The sequence below is a fragment of the Dromaius novaehollandiae genome, chromosome 8, assembly GCF_036370855.1.
Source record: "Dromaius novaehollandiae isolate bDroNov1 chromosome 8, bDroNov1.hap1, whole genome shotgun sequence".
In the NCBI taxonomy this organism is placed as follows: Eukaryota; Metazoa; Chordata; class Aves; order Casuariiformes; family Dromaiidae; genus Dromaius; species Dromaius novaehollandiae.
In genome coordinates, this window is record NC_088105.1 from 25,449,158 (window position 1) to 25,465,136 (window position 15,979).

Here is a 15,979-nt window from a genome sequence, read left to right on the forward strand (position 1 = left end):
AAACAGTGCTGTAACTAATTGTTTGTTTCTGTTTTGTTTGTGTCCTACATCCTCAGATGCCAGTGAATCTGCTGAGGACTCGAGCGGTGAAAGTTCATCCCTTTCATCTGAAGAAGAAGGGGAAATTCGGGAGAGTTCGTGACAATTCTTTGAGAGAAGAGGGTGGGATGTGCCTTTTATATTTTTTCTTTTATTTAATTAAATCTTTTTTATATAACTGAGTTCTTTGAGGTTCAGTTTGGTATGCTTTACTAAGGAGAGCACTTCCAAACTGCCTGTTTAACTTTGGATTTCATAATGCATATTTAGGTGTGTAAATAAAGAGATGGGAATTGTTGGTTCCAGAAAATCTGATATCCCTATTGCATTGCACACTTTTGTCTATTTATCTTTTAAAAAACAGAGTAACTAAAAGCTTCCAGGCTAGCTTCAACAATATATTGTTTCCGTTTATCCTAAAATTTCAGTGTCTTATTTCTTTGAGTTTAAATATCTGGTAATATGTTTGTATTGACATGTGGATTTATGAGTCATAATGCTTAAATTCCTTTAAAAATCCTGTGTTTTCTTAGACAAGTTTTCTTTTAGAGTATTTCTTGTCATGCTGAACTGCTGCAGATGGTCTTACTTTACTGTTGACTTTAATCTTCTGTGGTGACATTTTGGGTGCCTGGTGCAGTATTGTTTTTTCTTATTTGCTTGCATCCTGATTACCATGTTAAGCAAGGGACCAGATTGAGCCATGTTTTCTGCCTGGCGTGCTGCTGTATGTTTAATCTTCTAGCCTGATGTTCCAAATTCACATGGGTTTAAGAATCAACAGAAATGAATACATGGAGTTTCCTTAAGGCGCATATGTTGGACAGTGCTTATGTTCTGCACGCTATATTATTAATCTGCTGAAGGCAGATATTGCAGATATGTCCTGTAATATCAACCAGAACTTACCTAATTCAAAGCAAATAAACCTTATAAAATCATGTACCATACCATCTGCTGACAGTAGAAATCTGTTGTTAACCTCTGTGGCAAGGTTTTAAGATCCTAGATCACGTGTCACTGTATCTGAGTCCTTCATGTCTGTGGGATGTGTTGGAGATGAGAAGTAGTGACTGAGAGCAGTGTGCTGCAAGCAGTGTTAGATAGGGAGGGCCCTCCGCACACGTGCACCATATAGCTCTCAGAAATCAGCCTAGGCGTGGGTCTGTCTGCTCAGAGCTGTTTTGGGATCAGTTTGCAGGGTTTTTTGTGGTTCATCTAAGGTCTAGCTGCAAGTCAGCGTTTGTAAAGTCTTAAGCACATGGTCATTTAATAAACAGCTCTGTGGGTTTAAGTTGTTGCCGTCATCGCTACCGCAGTCTGTCTGTCTCCTGCCTGAGATTATCACCTTTATAGCAAAAATGAGTGGTGTGGGACACACACAAGTCAGCCACCTAAGTGCAGAGCTTGGTGATTTGACCTTAAACTGCCATGCAGGTCAGTCATAAGCGTGTTCTTCCTGCCAACACTGCAGATAGAGAAGATAACACAAAACAGTGAAGACACTTGTTGAGGTCGCATAGGGCAGTAATAGATAGCAACATGAGGCAGGACCTGGGCTTCCAAACACACAGTGTAGCATTTGGGTCCCAGCTTGTTGGTTCCCTGCCAGGCAAACTCCTTGGAGAGGATTTTTCAATTTTGCACATTAGTCTTCTACACTTTTGCAGTCAGATTGTCTATAAAAAGTTATTCACATCCAGCTAATGAAGTGTGGAAAGAGCATCAGACCGTTGTAGGTCACATATTAATATTCCTTACAGTGATATCCTATGTCCTTTGTGTGTTTTGCAGCCTTTGGTAAAACAAGGAGTTTTTCTTCTTGCATGGCAGTAGCTGCCTGTGCTGCCTTTTGGGTTTTCTTTTTTTTTAATCATTTTTGGTCCCTGCCCACATTTTGTTTCCTTTTTTTTTTATATATATATATATATATAACCCTTTTTGAAAGGACCATGATTCCTAGCTATGGGTGCTGCTTTCATAGCTTTTCAGTTCAGTGAAAGCAAATAAGCTTTTCCTAATCAGTGATTACTTCGTGCTGACTGGGTAGCCACAAATTACTTTAAATCAGTCTTGCATCCATTCATATTAATACCAATAGAAGAGCAGAACAACAAGACTGCCACAGTTCATTTGCCAGAAAATGTTTCATCTGGAGTAAATGCGTGGTATTCCCGTTCTTAAGATTCCTGGCACACGCTGGAAATTAGACTGCTGCAGATACTAACGTAGGAGCTGCATGTGTGTGTGATTAGGCCTTGGCTGAGCAATACAGATTTGTAATAGATGTCATTTGCATTGCTTTCCTACACTCCTGGAGGTTTTCATTAATTGTATGAAAGGGTTTGCCTTCATTTTTTCTTACATAAATCCAGTTTAAGCTCTCTTGTCAGTCAAACACAACCCTAATTTGTTTTTAAGCGAAGATGCTGTTAAATCTGTCCTTCAGATTGAAATCGTTCCCTGCTCTAAAGAAGGCCTTAAGAATGATTAAGGACCATTCCTGCAGTGGTCTTTAGAAGTGAAATTTACTGAAGAAAGCTGTGAATAGTCTTCCAGATTTCAGTCAAATTGAGAGTAAAAGAGCCTTAACAACAGGTGCATTTGCCATTCATTCCCAGCTTATTACTTACCTATTTCTATTTGTTTTTGAGAACAGTGACACTAGTTTGAACAGTGGTGATTTATCAAATGTGAGCTAAGAGAATTCAGGCATTTTTGTTAGGATTAGCAAAATTTGTTCAATTTTTGTTTAGAAAAATGAACTGGCATCATGGTCGCTGGCTAAAAGCACAGCCTGACTGGTGACAGTTGACTAGTGCCAGTCCTGCAACAGTGACAATTCATAATAATAATAAGGTTGGGGGGGGGGTTAATTGAACTTTATGAGCTTTTTGACTAGGCGGACGGTTTTTAACGCTTTTGTAGGCAATTAGGACAAATTTTTAATTCCTCTCTGAATGACTTATCCCAGAGTGAGCATCTTGTAATGAACTGAAGAGAGAAAATGCATCTTAAAAACTCATATTTTGAAATTACTGGATCAAGCACTTGAAATTTAGGACATGGAGCTGAGGCTGCCTGGAAGACTTCCACTCTATCCATTTTGAAAACATACTGTCATAATCTTTATCTCACATGAGGATTTCTGTGGGACTCTGACTTCATTCAGCACAGATGATATCTGTGAATGAAGACAGTGTAATGTTGTTTTAATCTTCATCATTCAATATCAGGTTGCACTGAGTGCTTGATTTAAGGCTAATATGCTTATTTATTTGTTTTCCCCTGTAAAGTTTTTATCATAGAACAAATTACTTGTGTGCAGTGTTGCTACATGTCCTTTAATGTTCAGCCTGCTCAGGTTTCAAACCTTATTTATTTGTTTTCCCCTGTAAAGTTTTTATCATAGAACAAATTATTTGTGTGCAGTGTTGTTATATGTCCTTTAATGTTCAGCCTGCTCAGGTTTCAAACCCTGAACTTTCAGTTTGACAGCGTGCTTGCCCTGAAGGACCATAAGCTTAAACAACAAGGAGTAAAAGCTCTTGTCCTGAATGAACGTGCTACTAAAAAAAAAGTTAAAAGCTTACTGAAGTCATCCGTTTTACAAAGCGTAAGGGACAAAAATAGCGCATAGCTAAGAGCCTAGCAGTAGCTCAGAGGTAGGACTGAGTCAGCCATATGAGAGAGCTTGGTTCTTTTCCTTTTTTGTATAACTTCCTGGGAGTATGAGGTTTAAGTTACTGTACTGTCATGGTAACTGGTATACTGTCAGGATAAAAGCCAAGTTTTGAGTGAATGTATCTGAATTCTAGATTGGTTTTGGTTCCATCTTTATCTCCTCATTAAGAATTCTTGATCTGCCGTTCTGGAGACTAGGTCCTAGGGGCGTCCTTGGCTAGAGGGCTGACTGACCTTCGTTACTCCAGGAATGCAGTACCTTTGTGTTTTGCATAATGAGTAAAACTCATTACTGTGCAGGACACCCTCTCTAATCTTTTTTTTTTTTTAAAAAAGGCATAAAATTTTAAGTTCACCTTAGTGCTGATACAACGTCCCACCTGTGTGTTCTGTTTAAGGATAGCTGTGGTTCAGACCTTGCCCTGCCAGATACAGCTGTTCTCTGTTGACATCTGTAGGAACTGAGAATGCATAACACCTTGCAAGAGCAGGCTTTCAAAGAGTAAATATATAGCTGTGATGATGTAACTTCAGGCCATATTTGGTCACAAACATTTCATTCTGCTTTCTTTTTTCCTGAAAACATCTACTCTTCCTCCCTGCAGAGAAAAAAATATCTTGAATTTGTTTGTGTTGTTGCTATGACATTCAGCTAAACTGTATGCAGATGCAGGTTCTGTTAATAAGAAAAAAAAGTGAACTGTGTACTTCAGTGAATAAAGATTACCCTGTGTTTGTATTAGAATGTTGCTATGGCAGTGCATATGGTTTTATTTGGTGGAAATCTGTGGTGAAATGGAAGGAAGTCACATGCATGCAAGACAAACAAGAAATGGCAGCAAAAACAGTTCAGAATAAATACTGAAACTGAAAGGGGAGTTGCAGATGACATGTAGAACCAGGAAAACACAAGGATAAAGTAGCCTTTTTCCTGCCCGTCTGTCTGTGGTTTGATAACAGAAATGCACTCCCGCTGTGTCGCAGCCTGGTCCCGCTGACCTGTCGGACAGTGACTTAGCTCCAATGGTGCTTTTATTGTTAGAGCTTCTTTCCCACGTTGGCTCTGTGGATTGTAACATTTTTTGTTTTGGAAGCAAAATTCCGCTGCCTTGGCTCGATTTCACCTCTGTTGTTATCCTGCGGAAGAGCATTTCTAGGCTATCTTAATGTATTAGGCTTTCCAGCAAGAAAAATCCAATACAGCAAGAGACTGTGGGAAGCCACTAGAGCCTCACTTACCTCTGGGCAAGGGGAAGTCTTTGTGGACCTACTGGCTCTTATTTATGCTAGAAACAGTGGATTTTTTTTTTTTTTGGACTACCATTGTCAATCACAGCCTTAGACCTGCTGTCTTCCTACTCATATGTGTCTAGGCCTTTTGCACTGGGTTTTCTTTTGGACAAATAGGCTATATCAGGCTCCTGGATACTCAGTCTATGTTATTTTACACGTCCTTCATTCTTTGCCGTCTGTGAGGCAGTGACGCTACCACAGATAACATCAAAGAAGTTTCTCCATTATGCTTGTGTTTGGCAGAATCATTTTTGGTGTCTCTCTCTCCTTTCTCAGCCACACACCTAAGTATTGCCTAGCGACCAAGCGTTCCTTCTGCAGCAGGAGCAGTACTCTCTAGTCAGCAGTTTCACAGCAGTCCCAGATCAGGATGATACTGATGCAGAGGTGAATATAGTGTGAGAGGCAGGTGCGAATTAGTGACACTTTTAATTAAAATTGATATCATTGAACTGTTCATGAGCAATCAGTTTATTCCTATGGCATATTGACATCAGGGCGTAAAGCTCTTTCCTATGTGTCCTCCTCTCTCTCCATTTCTTTTTATATCCTTAGATAAAGGTGTTTGCAAGGAGCTTTCTGCTGGCAGTTCCCCTCCTGCCTGAGCAGATGGAAACTGGCTGCTAATTTCTTGACATTAACAGCAGCTACAGAGAAGCTGTAAAGATGATGATGGCACCACAGAACTACATCACCTGCCTTTTGAACAGTTCAGAGAAAGGTATTTGCTGCCAGTTGCTGTTGAATCTAGGCATTTCTTGTAGGATGAAAGTTATTTCAGAATAAATGAAAAACTCAAAGTAGTTCAAATCTCTATTCTCCTTATCTCACCAAAGATGGGGGAATGACACTGCAGCATCCGTATTACAGTGAAGGCAGCTGGTCAGTATGACACCTCCAAGTGCCATTTGCTGGTGGCTTTGGCAGGTGGCTTTTTTGCACGTTGGTCCTTCCCCAAACGCACATCAGTGCTGCTGTGGTACTGCAGGTAGCGGTGCCGCAGGGTACACAGGCTGCAGGGTGTTAGTGGGCTCTGCTGGGTGCTTCTTGCAGAAGTACATAGCTCTACTACTACGAGGCCATGTCATTCCACACAAGTCAGTTCAAGTCTGTTAGTGAACAACTGATAGCTTATAAGAAAACATAGATTTTAGCTATGTCTAAGCAGATGCACCAGGACAAGCCATAAGCCCAGTTCTTGTCACCCTCTGTCTTCTGGGCTTAGGGTCCTCAACAGCACTACAGCTATCTTGAAGTTGTTGAACAGTGAAACATTAATGGTAACCCTTCTGCAAAAAATACAGAGAGTGAATTACCACACTTTACTGGGAGCTGGCTGGTGGAGAATGCAGAAGTGTTTTTAAAATCACATTGCCGCTTTCTTCCTCTCGCCCTGTTTCTGCTTCAGGAGACAGAGCTTTCTAGTGTCTTTCCACTCGTCGCTTCCTGTTTTTCTACTGAATCCTACTGTAGCTGCAGAACTGGCCTGTTTTGCCAACAGTGGCAACAGGGAGTAGATATATGCCCAAGTGAGAAAAAAATTAAGTTGGTGAATGAGGTATAGGCATTTATGAAAAATAGAGCAGACAAGGATGGTGTTAAAAAGCTTACCTGAGAGGTTCCCTTCCCTTTCATATCAGTCATGTCCCTTCATTATCTTTCTTCACTGCCTCTACTTTCAGCTGTGTTTGGGCATCCATATTAGTTTTAATGGGATTGTTCTATTATAGCGTGAGTACCTGCTTCTGCAAAGTAAAGTATATTTCCTTTCTTAAATTCTCTTCAATAGACTCCCTAGTTTTACAGCCATACCATCTTGGTGTCCAATTTTGTCAGATTTCATGAGCTAATTTAGGTCTAACCTGGTCTGAGATGCTCAAGGAAATGGGTAGCTTCAGAGAAACTGGTGTCTCGGAATCAGCCTGTCTGCTGGCCGTCTTTCGGTCAGGTGTTGAACCAGTGTTCTCAAAATATTACTGGACTATGCTGTTGACTGTTCATCTGATATTTATAATGGTGGAGTCCTTTGATACCTATTATTAAAATTCTGACTGCATTCATCATGAAGTCAAGCCATTAATGCTTCTGTTCTAACCAGCTCCCCTTCTGGACAAATCTATGCACCTTACTTTTAAAATTCTTCTGTTTGGTAAGGGGGAACCTTAGGGAAGCTTATATAATGTCTCTTTTCTCCTGGATGGTTGCTGCATTCCGCTCCTTAAGTGGTTGTGTTTCAAGGCGGGTGAAGTCGCATATGTGAATGGTGCCTTGGGGTCTTTCGGGATGTTCTCCATTATAAACTGTATATGTAGAAGTCGTAGCTCTGTAGTTTTTCTGAAAAAAAATCATCAGTGTTTGGTCTTTACGAGCTAATATAGACATGTTTATTTCATCATTTTATCAGTTGAAATCTTTCACTGGATTTGTATTTTATAGATGCTAAGTCTCAATACAGTTCAATGCAGTTCAGTTGTTCATGAGTTCAAATGCATCTATAAATGTATCCATAGCTAGTTGTATGTCACTGCTTTCTCTGTGGTCCCTCTACATCTCTGTGTGCTGTTTTCTACATGGCTGTGTAACATGGAAAAGAATATGTGAAGATGAAAACAGGGACACGTCTGCACTGAGAACAGGCAGAGCAGCAAGTAAGTCTATACAGCATTCCCGTGCCGTGCGCTGAGCTCTCTGAGCACTGCATATGAGTCGTTCCGTTGGTTAAACAGGAGCATGCTAAAAAAATGTACACGTGCATCTGAGTGCTCTTCAGCAGGGTCAGATCAGAAGGGCCAGCACGTGGCGAGAACAAGCCCTGTAGAAGCCTCTGCTTTTGTGCAGGTAGATAGGTTTGACTTCAAGCTCCGAATGATTGTCCATTGCCAACTTTTTTGGTTCAGTCTTGACGACCTGCTCAGAAATTCTCCCACGTATCCAGATGTGTGGCAGAGCACCTTGTCTGTGGCGCGCGGGGAATTCCCACGGCTTGGAGTGAGCTGTGAGCACAGGAAGCCCTCGCGCAGCAATCCTGCTGTTGGGCGTTCTCGCTTCCCGATCCCGGGCAGCCCGTGCACCGCCTCGGCTCCCGCGCGTAGCGGCGGAGCCTGGCCGGGTGCCTGGTCCGTGTGCCCTGGCAGGTCCGGCAGCCCGGTGCGGGCTGCTTTGCTGTGGGCTCCGTGGCCAGTTACATACGGGATGTAGTGGTTCTTCTGGCCCAGCTGAGCAGGGGCTAATTACTAGCTTGGCTGTCCTGCTTTCAGTAAGATACTAGCTTTTCGTCCATCTGCTCCTCATCAGTTTGTTTACTCATTTGTGAAAGAATACTAGCGGTATCCCACCGGAGAGGATTTAATGTAATGATTGAATTCTGTTTTCTGCATACTCTTGCTTGCATTTTATTTTGTTTCCTATGATGCTCAAGGAAATAAAAATGTTGTCTTATTGCCTGCATTAGTAGGGAAGATTTTATGTGTAACTCTGATATTATGGTGATTAACACCATTAAAACACTTGTAAATAAGCATGTTGAATGCAAGAATAAATATTTCTTCAGTCCTAAAGCTGTAGTTTGACAAATGCTCCTTTTGGCGGCAGCACCAGCTTCAGCAAACTGCCCCATGCTGCTCTTCTCCATCCTCGTGTGACCCCATCAGCTGCACCAGTACAGCTGTTTGTGGGGTTGCGTGACAAATCAGAGCAAGTTAAAAATAATCTGCTAAAGAAATAGGGGTAGAAGTGACTAGCAAAGGGTGACACCAGTGAAGCGGGTGCTGCTGCTGAAAAGGTGATGCTCGAGACTGTGCCTGCAGGGTTTGGCACTGGTGCTCGTCTTCCCGGTGGGTGAGGCCTCCCCAGACAAATACAGGGCATTTCGGGGTGTCTGGCCTGCTCGGAGGAATTCCACGTGGTGTCGACTGTTTTATTTTCAGGGTTTGAGCTACTTGATGTCCTGGTATTTAAGCGTGCTGAAAAGCTTACTGCTTCTTTTCATACACGTTATTTATGTTCCTGATACCTAGTCAATAGATCTTTTAGTATTCATCCTGAAGAAGGACTTTGATATTTTAGTTTTGGACCAAGAAATAAAATTACAGCTCTGCTCATTAACCTTATCTGTAAGCCCTGTTACTCACACTTAAAGGAAAACCATATTTTATCATTAATATTTTCATGCCTAGTATCTGATATTTTTCTACTGGAGCAACAGGGAACCATAAAGATTTCAAAGCAAGTGCAAAGATGATATGTAAGAGGTGAAGGTGACTTCTTTTACAGCATTGGGAATCGTGGGTTTTGATATTTTTGTCATATTGTTGTGAAATGCGGTAAGTGAAAAGAAAACTATATTGACAATAGTTGGTGTGAAATTCCAATGCCAGAAGATTTGCAATTTGTTCTAGCAGGGGCCGTCTACTCTCTTTTTATAACAGGATAATTTAATCTAGTAAATTTTACTCTGTACGATCTGCTCCTGCAGCTTTTATCCTCCAACTCAGGTATATTTTTCTAGTGAGCAAAGATTACAGAACCCCTTCCCTGTCTGGTAAAACGTGAAAAGCCCAAAGTACAGGTCATAAAATCTAGGACCTGTCTAGAACCACACTTTAGACAGGAGTTGGAAGGGCTGTTTTTGTTTTTATATGGTGTGCATGTTATAGACAGTTCTGCATATGTGCAGCTTTTAGGGGAACTGTGTTACTTAAAAACGGATGTAATTAAAATATGACTAAAAGCAGAGATGGTCGAGAATGAACATTCAGCTGTTCTATATGGGATGCTCTTCTTATTCTCTCCACACAATAACCCAACATGTAAACCTGATGGTTTCTCAGTGAGAGGCTGATGTAATGAAGTGTTCAGTGCGAGATTTAAGCAGAATCCAAACAAAAGCGCTTCACTGCATTTTACACTTTTACTGTCAACAAATACTGTACAGACAAGCTTAGGTACAGCTAAGACTGGTGGCCAGGTGGTAAATTCCAAAACAGCTAAAGTTTTGAATGCCTTCAGGGGGGGAACTTGGCTGAGCAGAGAAAAGATGGCTGTAATTTTTCAGGCAAAGCATTAGCTGCCAGAGATGAGCTTCTGAGATATTTGGCCATTTGTTTTATTGAAATATTCATGTCTAATGAAAAGCTAACTCAGCCACTGATGCATCTGTGTGATGCTGGGTGACAATACAACTGTAAAGCCTCATAATCAATCTCTGCTTTTTACAAGGAGTAACCTGCTAAAGACTACAGGGGAGGGATTTTGCTAGAGAACTAACTAGCTAGGAGAAGAAAAAGCTGCCGCAGCTTCCCTTTCAGTCTTGTCTGTAGTGCAGCTTTCTACTAACCAGCATCGCGTAAATGTTCAGTGCAGCTTTCTCAGTCCTCCCATAGTTTTTTTAAATGTCATCTTAGTGTGTGCAAGCTATCACTCTTGCAACTGTCTGGGTTAGCCAAGTCATCCATGTTCCCAAAGTATAAAGTGTAGCTGCATATTTAAAAAGTGGGAAGGGGAGGTGAGGAAGAGAAAGGATTGGCTGCTTTGCCTTTACTCTCTTTTGGAAAAGTACTTGAAATTCCTCACATTCTTCTCCTGTTAACAGTATGTTTACTTTTCATCACTGGGTTATTAGGATTAACAAGAGTCATTGCTTGCAGCTCATTTAATTTGAATTTAGTGAAAGCACACTACCTCCTGCAGACTGTAGGAAACATTCTTCTTCCCCAGAAATGTATTAATTTGCAAAAAGCAGCCACCAAAAAATGTGAGACGTGATAAACACTTCCACCCCAGTGTTCAACATCCCTGTGCACGTACTGCATTCTAATGAAGTACGTTATGTTGCAAATTCCAGGACAGTTTGAATAATCTGACAGTCTAATTAACATTTCAGTCCCTCTATCAAACATTTGCTTTCAAATGGAAGAAGCATTTTCTGCATATATGTTACGGAGCATGGAGTTGCTGATTGCATACACCACTTCAGCATGTCATTTACCTAAAGAAAGAGATTGAGCTTATTAGTCATTGCTGCATCTGTTTCAGTTTTCAAGGAATTTGACTCTATTGGAATTTAAAGCTTGTCCAAAAAGCTCTTGCATTTGCTTTATTTAAATCTGTTACCCTTTAAAGTGTTCTACTGAGAATAAAGTTAGGTAAATATTTCTTTATTAAATGATTAATTTCATAAATAAATTTAATTCATTGCATATAAAATTAAAATCATTTACAACTTATTCCAGTATTACAGGGGAGAAGAGGGGTAGAAAAAAAAAAAACAAACTCAGAAAACAAACAAAAAGCTACATTTTGATAAATAAAATACTCAGCTTTAAAACAACTGATTTCTGTTTGCCATTAAACTACAGTTGGTACATGTTAGCTGCCACCGTGAACACCCCACAAGTGCCCACCTCAGGAAGGAATGTAACTTCCAACTTGGTTGGGAAAGGGTGGGAGAAGATGGAGGGAGGGGGAAAGCATAGTGTTAAGTCAAACAGTATAGAAAAAAAAAGTTTTCATAACCAGAACAAACTGTTTATCACTTACAAACAGAAAACAGTATATAAAAGATAGTGCTCCAAAAAGAAGCAATAAAGTCGCTCCAGTATTATGAAGCCTTAAGTATGCTTAAATCTCTGTTGCATTAGTGTCCAGTTGCACAGTGCACTCTTGTAACATTTCAATGTTGCCCTCAAGTGGGCAAGGCACCATTTCCATCATAAAAGTCCTTTCTCCATGGCTGGTTACTTCAAAATCCTGTTTAGCATCCCACCCCCAACATGACTTAGTCCCTAAATTTGTGAATGTCATTGACAAGTCTGTAGTAAGGATAAGCTTCATTTGCATGTGGACAGTTGTAGTTGCATCTGCAAGACTGGATCATCATGACACTCTTAGTGAAGGTTTCTCCATCATCGCAACGAAACCTGATCTTTACAGTCCTGGTCTGCTGAGGGGTACAGCATCTGCCATCCACGCACGAGCCACAGTACTTGGGGCGATACTTCTTCACACTGGAACATCCAGCATAAGTAAACTTCACTGGGGCCTGGGACTTCCTTGTCTTGGTGCATTTTTTTCCCTTCTGTAAAGGAGAGGTAATATTATTATTAATGGGAGATGTTGTTCCAGCCTTTACTCTCTACCCAAGCCATCTGGCAAGAAGAGGAGCACCAGAGGAGCCTGTATTTACCTTTAGGGAGGCATAGCTAGGCTGGCCACATGGCCTCACTTCACATATCCTGGTCTCTTTGATGAGTTTACAGTCGGGATTATCATTGGTAACCCTCGTAGAGATGCCAGTCCCACAGGTCTTGGAGCACTGGGACCAGGAAGTTGTTTGCACGATGCATTTGGGATTCTCAAAAGCTCGGCTTTGTGGCTCGGATCCAAAAACTGGAAGAGAACAGGAGGGCTTAGACTAAATATATGCTCTCACTAGGTTTCTCTTTCCATTGGGGTCTAGAAGGTCACATAGCCTCTCTCCCCCTAGCCTGAACTGTCACTGTTACACAGATTAACCCTTACTCACCAGGTAGCATTTTCAGGCCTCCTTTCACAATGGCGATTAGCTCGTTGTTCCTGGTTAGTTCGCCTTCGGACGTATCCAGACCAAACTCTTTGCTGAAGAAGCCTTCCAGCTCATCCAGCGCATCCTTGCTTTCGTCGCAGACCCACTCCTCGCAGCACTGCCCGGGCACCTTGACCAGCCGGGGGCTGGGGCAGCCCAGGTTCGGGAGGGAGAGCTCCTGCGGGCAGAGCGGGATGCAGCCCACAGCTCCATCTATGCACGTACACTGGTGTTTACAGTTCGGCTGGAAGCTCTCGCCGTTCTGGTAGATTTTGGAGCTATATTCACATGGTCTCCCCTCGGACTGCGCTGCAGATTAACAAAGAGAGAGAGGAGGGAGTCAGAGGTGGGAACTGCTCGTTTAAACACACATATTCGCTGGTCTGTTAAATTCGATTTATGGTAAAGTTCCCTACAATCCCCCGGAGACACGGGGCTAGAACAATAAGTTAGTCAGGAATCACTTTTCCTTATGTGCTTTTAGCGGAGCCCAGACATACTGAATTGCATTCCAGACTGCTGAAGTCATATGCCTTTCTGCCAAGCTACCAACAACAAAGCATAACCATACATGGACTCGAAATTACTAAACTTCGGCACTACGGGGACCACTGTTCCCCCCCACCCCCCCGCCCGGGGGGAGCCGGGCGGCAGCACCTTACCTCTGCAGATGCCCCTGAGCGCGGTGGAGCTGGCGCCGAAGTTGCACTCGAGCCCCTTGGTGTGGTCGCAGGGCTGCTCGCGGCTGCAGTCCTCGTTGAGCTGCCGGGCGCAGACCTTGCAGCAGCCGCAGCCGTCCAGCGCCAGCCCCACGCCGGGGGCGCAGCGCGGCGCCTCCCGCGGGCACTGGCAGGCGGCGGGGCAGGGGGCGCACAGAGCCTGCGGGCAGAGCGAGCCGCCGTGAGCCGAGCCGAGCTCCGAGCCGAGCTCCCACCTCCTCCCCGCGCAGCGCCGCGCCGCGCCGCGGGACACTTACCAGGCGCGCCAAGCAGAGGAGCGCGGCGGCCAGCGCGGGGCCGCTGCCGGCGGGGCTCATGGCAGCCGCGGGTCGGCGGGGCGGGCGGAGCGGTGCGCGGAGCGGTGCAGCGCGGAGCGGAGCCGGCGCGGTCTGAGGCGGCAGCGGGCGCGCCCGCCTTATATGGGGCGCGGGGCCGCCGCGTGCCGCCGCGGCGCTGACGTCGGCGTTCCGGCCGCGGCAGCGCCCCGCGCTCGCGGCATCCCAGGAATGCGGCTGGCGCGCGCCGCCGCCGCGCGCCGCCCCGTCTCCCTCGCGCCGCCGCGCGCCCCGCTCGTCCCACCTTGCTGCGGCTTTTTTCCCCTTCTTTCTTTCCCCTCCTCCTTCCCCCGCCTGCGCGTCTCGCGGCTCTCGGGCAAGTCCTTTTCCACCGCGCACCGGGGGCTTCTGCAATCCTCCTTTTAAAGCGCTATCGCGCGGCCCTGCGCGGGGCGGGGGGGGATGCATGCACACGCACGTATAGATACATTTATATATACACACATATACTGGGACGCGGCTGCAAGAGGGATGTTCCCGCCGCGCGGGCTGCGCTGCGCTGCACGGGGGCGCGCGGCGCCGGGAGGGCGGCGGGGCGGGGGGCGCGCAGGTGTCTGCTGCCGCCGCGGCCCCGACCGCGGGGGGGGGGGGGGGTGAGGGCTGCCCCCGGGGCTCGGCGCGCCGGGCTCCGCGGTGCCGCCGGGTTTATGCTTCGCCGGAGCCGAACTCTATAGGACACATAGGCGACCGACACGGGAAAATGTCTGTGGAGCAACGAGCCCTCCCCACCTTCACGCCAGCGCGCAGTGACAAGCGACTAAACAGCTGCCTGAATCACCTTCACCCCAGGGAGACGAGCATTCAGAGGAGATGGACGGTGCTACTGTGCTATAGGACTGCAGCACAGTATATTTGCCACGTACAAAATCTGCACTATCCGGGCTTTTGTCATCAGTGCTGTTGTTCAAGAGAGAAACATTGTTATTTGCTTGCATTACCCTAAAGCCTTGCACATGTCCTAGCTGTGCCTAGGTGTCTAGTTTTTAGGCCGGTGACAAAATTGCAGGAAATCCTGGGCCCTACAGCAAACACATCCCTCTTTCGTCCTGCTTATCATCGATTTTTAGTATTCCTCTCTCAAGTTAGATGTACTCGAGTAGCATTTCCTTGTTGAAGTTTGAGATTTGGGGTTGGGAAGGAGAGTTTAAGCTTCTGTTGTGGCGTCTTTTCTTTTCATGGCTCTAAGTATTTCCAGATGGTGATTTAGACACTAGACGTAACAATATTTCCATATTTGGTATAGCAGTAGCCTGCATTTTTCACATTTTTCTGCTCTGTTATCCAACCACAAAGCATTCTTGACAGCTTCAGATGTTGTTAAATATAGCCTTAACTTCTGTTCCCAGGGCAGGAAATTCTTTGGAATTCCTGTTTTTCACGCAATCTGTCTATCATGATTTAGGAGAATTGCACTGGAGGAGCCAACTGGCGTTTTACTGTAGTTTGCTCATTTATTGAAAAAAAAAAAAAAAGGCGAAGTAGTTTAGTCTGCTACCCAACGGCGTTACAATAAGTCCCCGTCTCAGGGATTTTTTTCTTTGCAAATGAGCTGATTGTTCCTAACACAAGTTTGGGGGTTTTGTATATATATATATATATATATATGTATATATGTATATATATATTTTTTTTTTTTGGTTGCCTTCAAGGATGGAAGGTGGACGCGCAGCTTCAGAGCAGAGGAGCACCCCTACCAAAACCTCCCGAGCCCGCAGAAAGCAGGGGGCGGGGGGCGCGGGAGGGGGTGCGAAGCGGGGGCAGCTGGCTGACCTGGCCGCGGGGCGCTGCCAGCAGCACCGGGCCGTGGCCGGGCGCGCGGCTGGTGAAGGACGGCCAGGCAGGAGCCCGGGCGCCTCGTCGCCTGCCGCCCCGCCGCCGCCAGGGTTGCAGACAGGAGCGTTTCACGGTGGCTGATGGGCAGCGCGCACATGCTGCACGGTAAGTGTTGCTCCCGGTGCTGGGTCCGTGGGGGGGCGGGGGGGCGCTCGTGTATGTGCGTGTTGTTTCGTTCTGTATCTGAATACCGGCAGGAATACTAAGGCAGCCTTGTTGGAGCTTGCTGGAGCCGCAGAAAGGGGGCTGTTGTTGGCGGGGCGCGCGGCGGCCGGCGGGGAGACCCGCGCTGCCCGGGAGGCGCGGGCGACGCGGGACGGGGCGCAGCATAATGGGGCCGCTGTCTGCAGCCGGCCCGGGACCTGCCGGCGGAGTTTCCAAAAACATTCGCCGTTTTGTTTTACTTCTCAAGCGGGTATCTTTCCTCGCCGGCCCCGGCCCCCCGGGGAACGGAGCAGGGGCTGGTGGAGACAGTCCATCTTTGTTGATCCTCCCTCGCCGGCATCGCCCCCCCT

The 15,979-nt window shown here is 45.3% G+C and overlaps 2 protein-coding genes across 2 annotated transcripts in view; one reads left to right on the top strand and one right to left on the bottom strand.

Annotated features, from left to right (window-relative positions):
• Window positions 1–4,472, top strand: part of ZNHIT6 (zinc finger HIT-type containing 6) — a 38,579-nt gene extending 34,107 nt beyond the window's left edge. Inside the window, exon 10 of the mRNA XM_064515986.1 lies at window positions 57–4,472. Within this exon, the coding sequence (XP_064372056.1) occupies window positions 57–142 (86 nt within the window). The 3' untranslated portion in view covers window positions 143–4,472. The remainder of the gene's footprint in view (window positions 1–56) is intronic.
• Window positions 4,473–11,076: 6,604 nt separating this feature from the next.
• CCN1 (cellular communication network factor 1) lies at window positions 11,077–13,709 on the bottom strand. Its single transcript, XM_064515985.1, has 5 exons — window positions 13,554–13,709; window positions 13,240–13,456; window positions 12,539–12,886; window positions 12,200–12,402; window positions 11,077–12,091 (listed from the first exon to the last, which is right to left on the bottom strand). Exons 1-5 carry the CDS (start codon window positions 13,611–13,613, stop codon window positions 11,792–11,794), a joined length of 1,128 nt encoding a protein of 375 aa, XP_064372055.1. The 5' UTR covers window positions 13,614–13,709; the 3' UTR covers window positions 11,077–11,791.
• Between the last annotated feature and the right edge of the window lie 2,270 nt (window positions 13,710–15,979).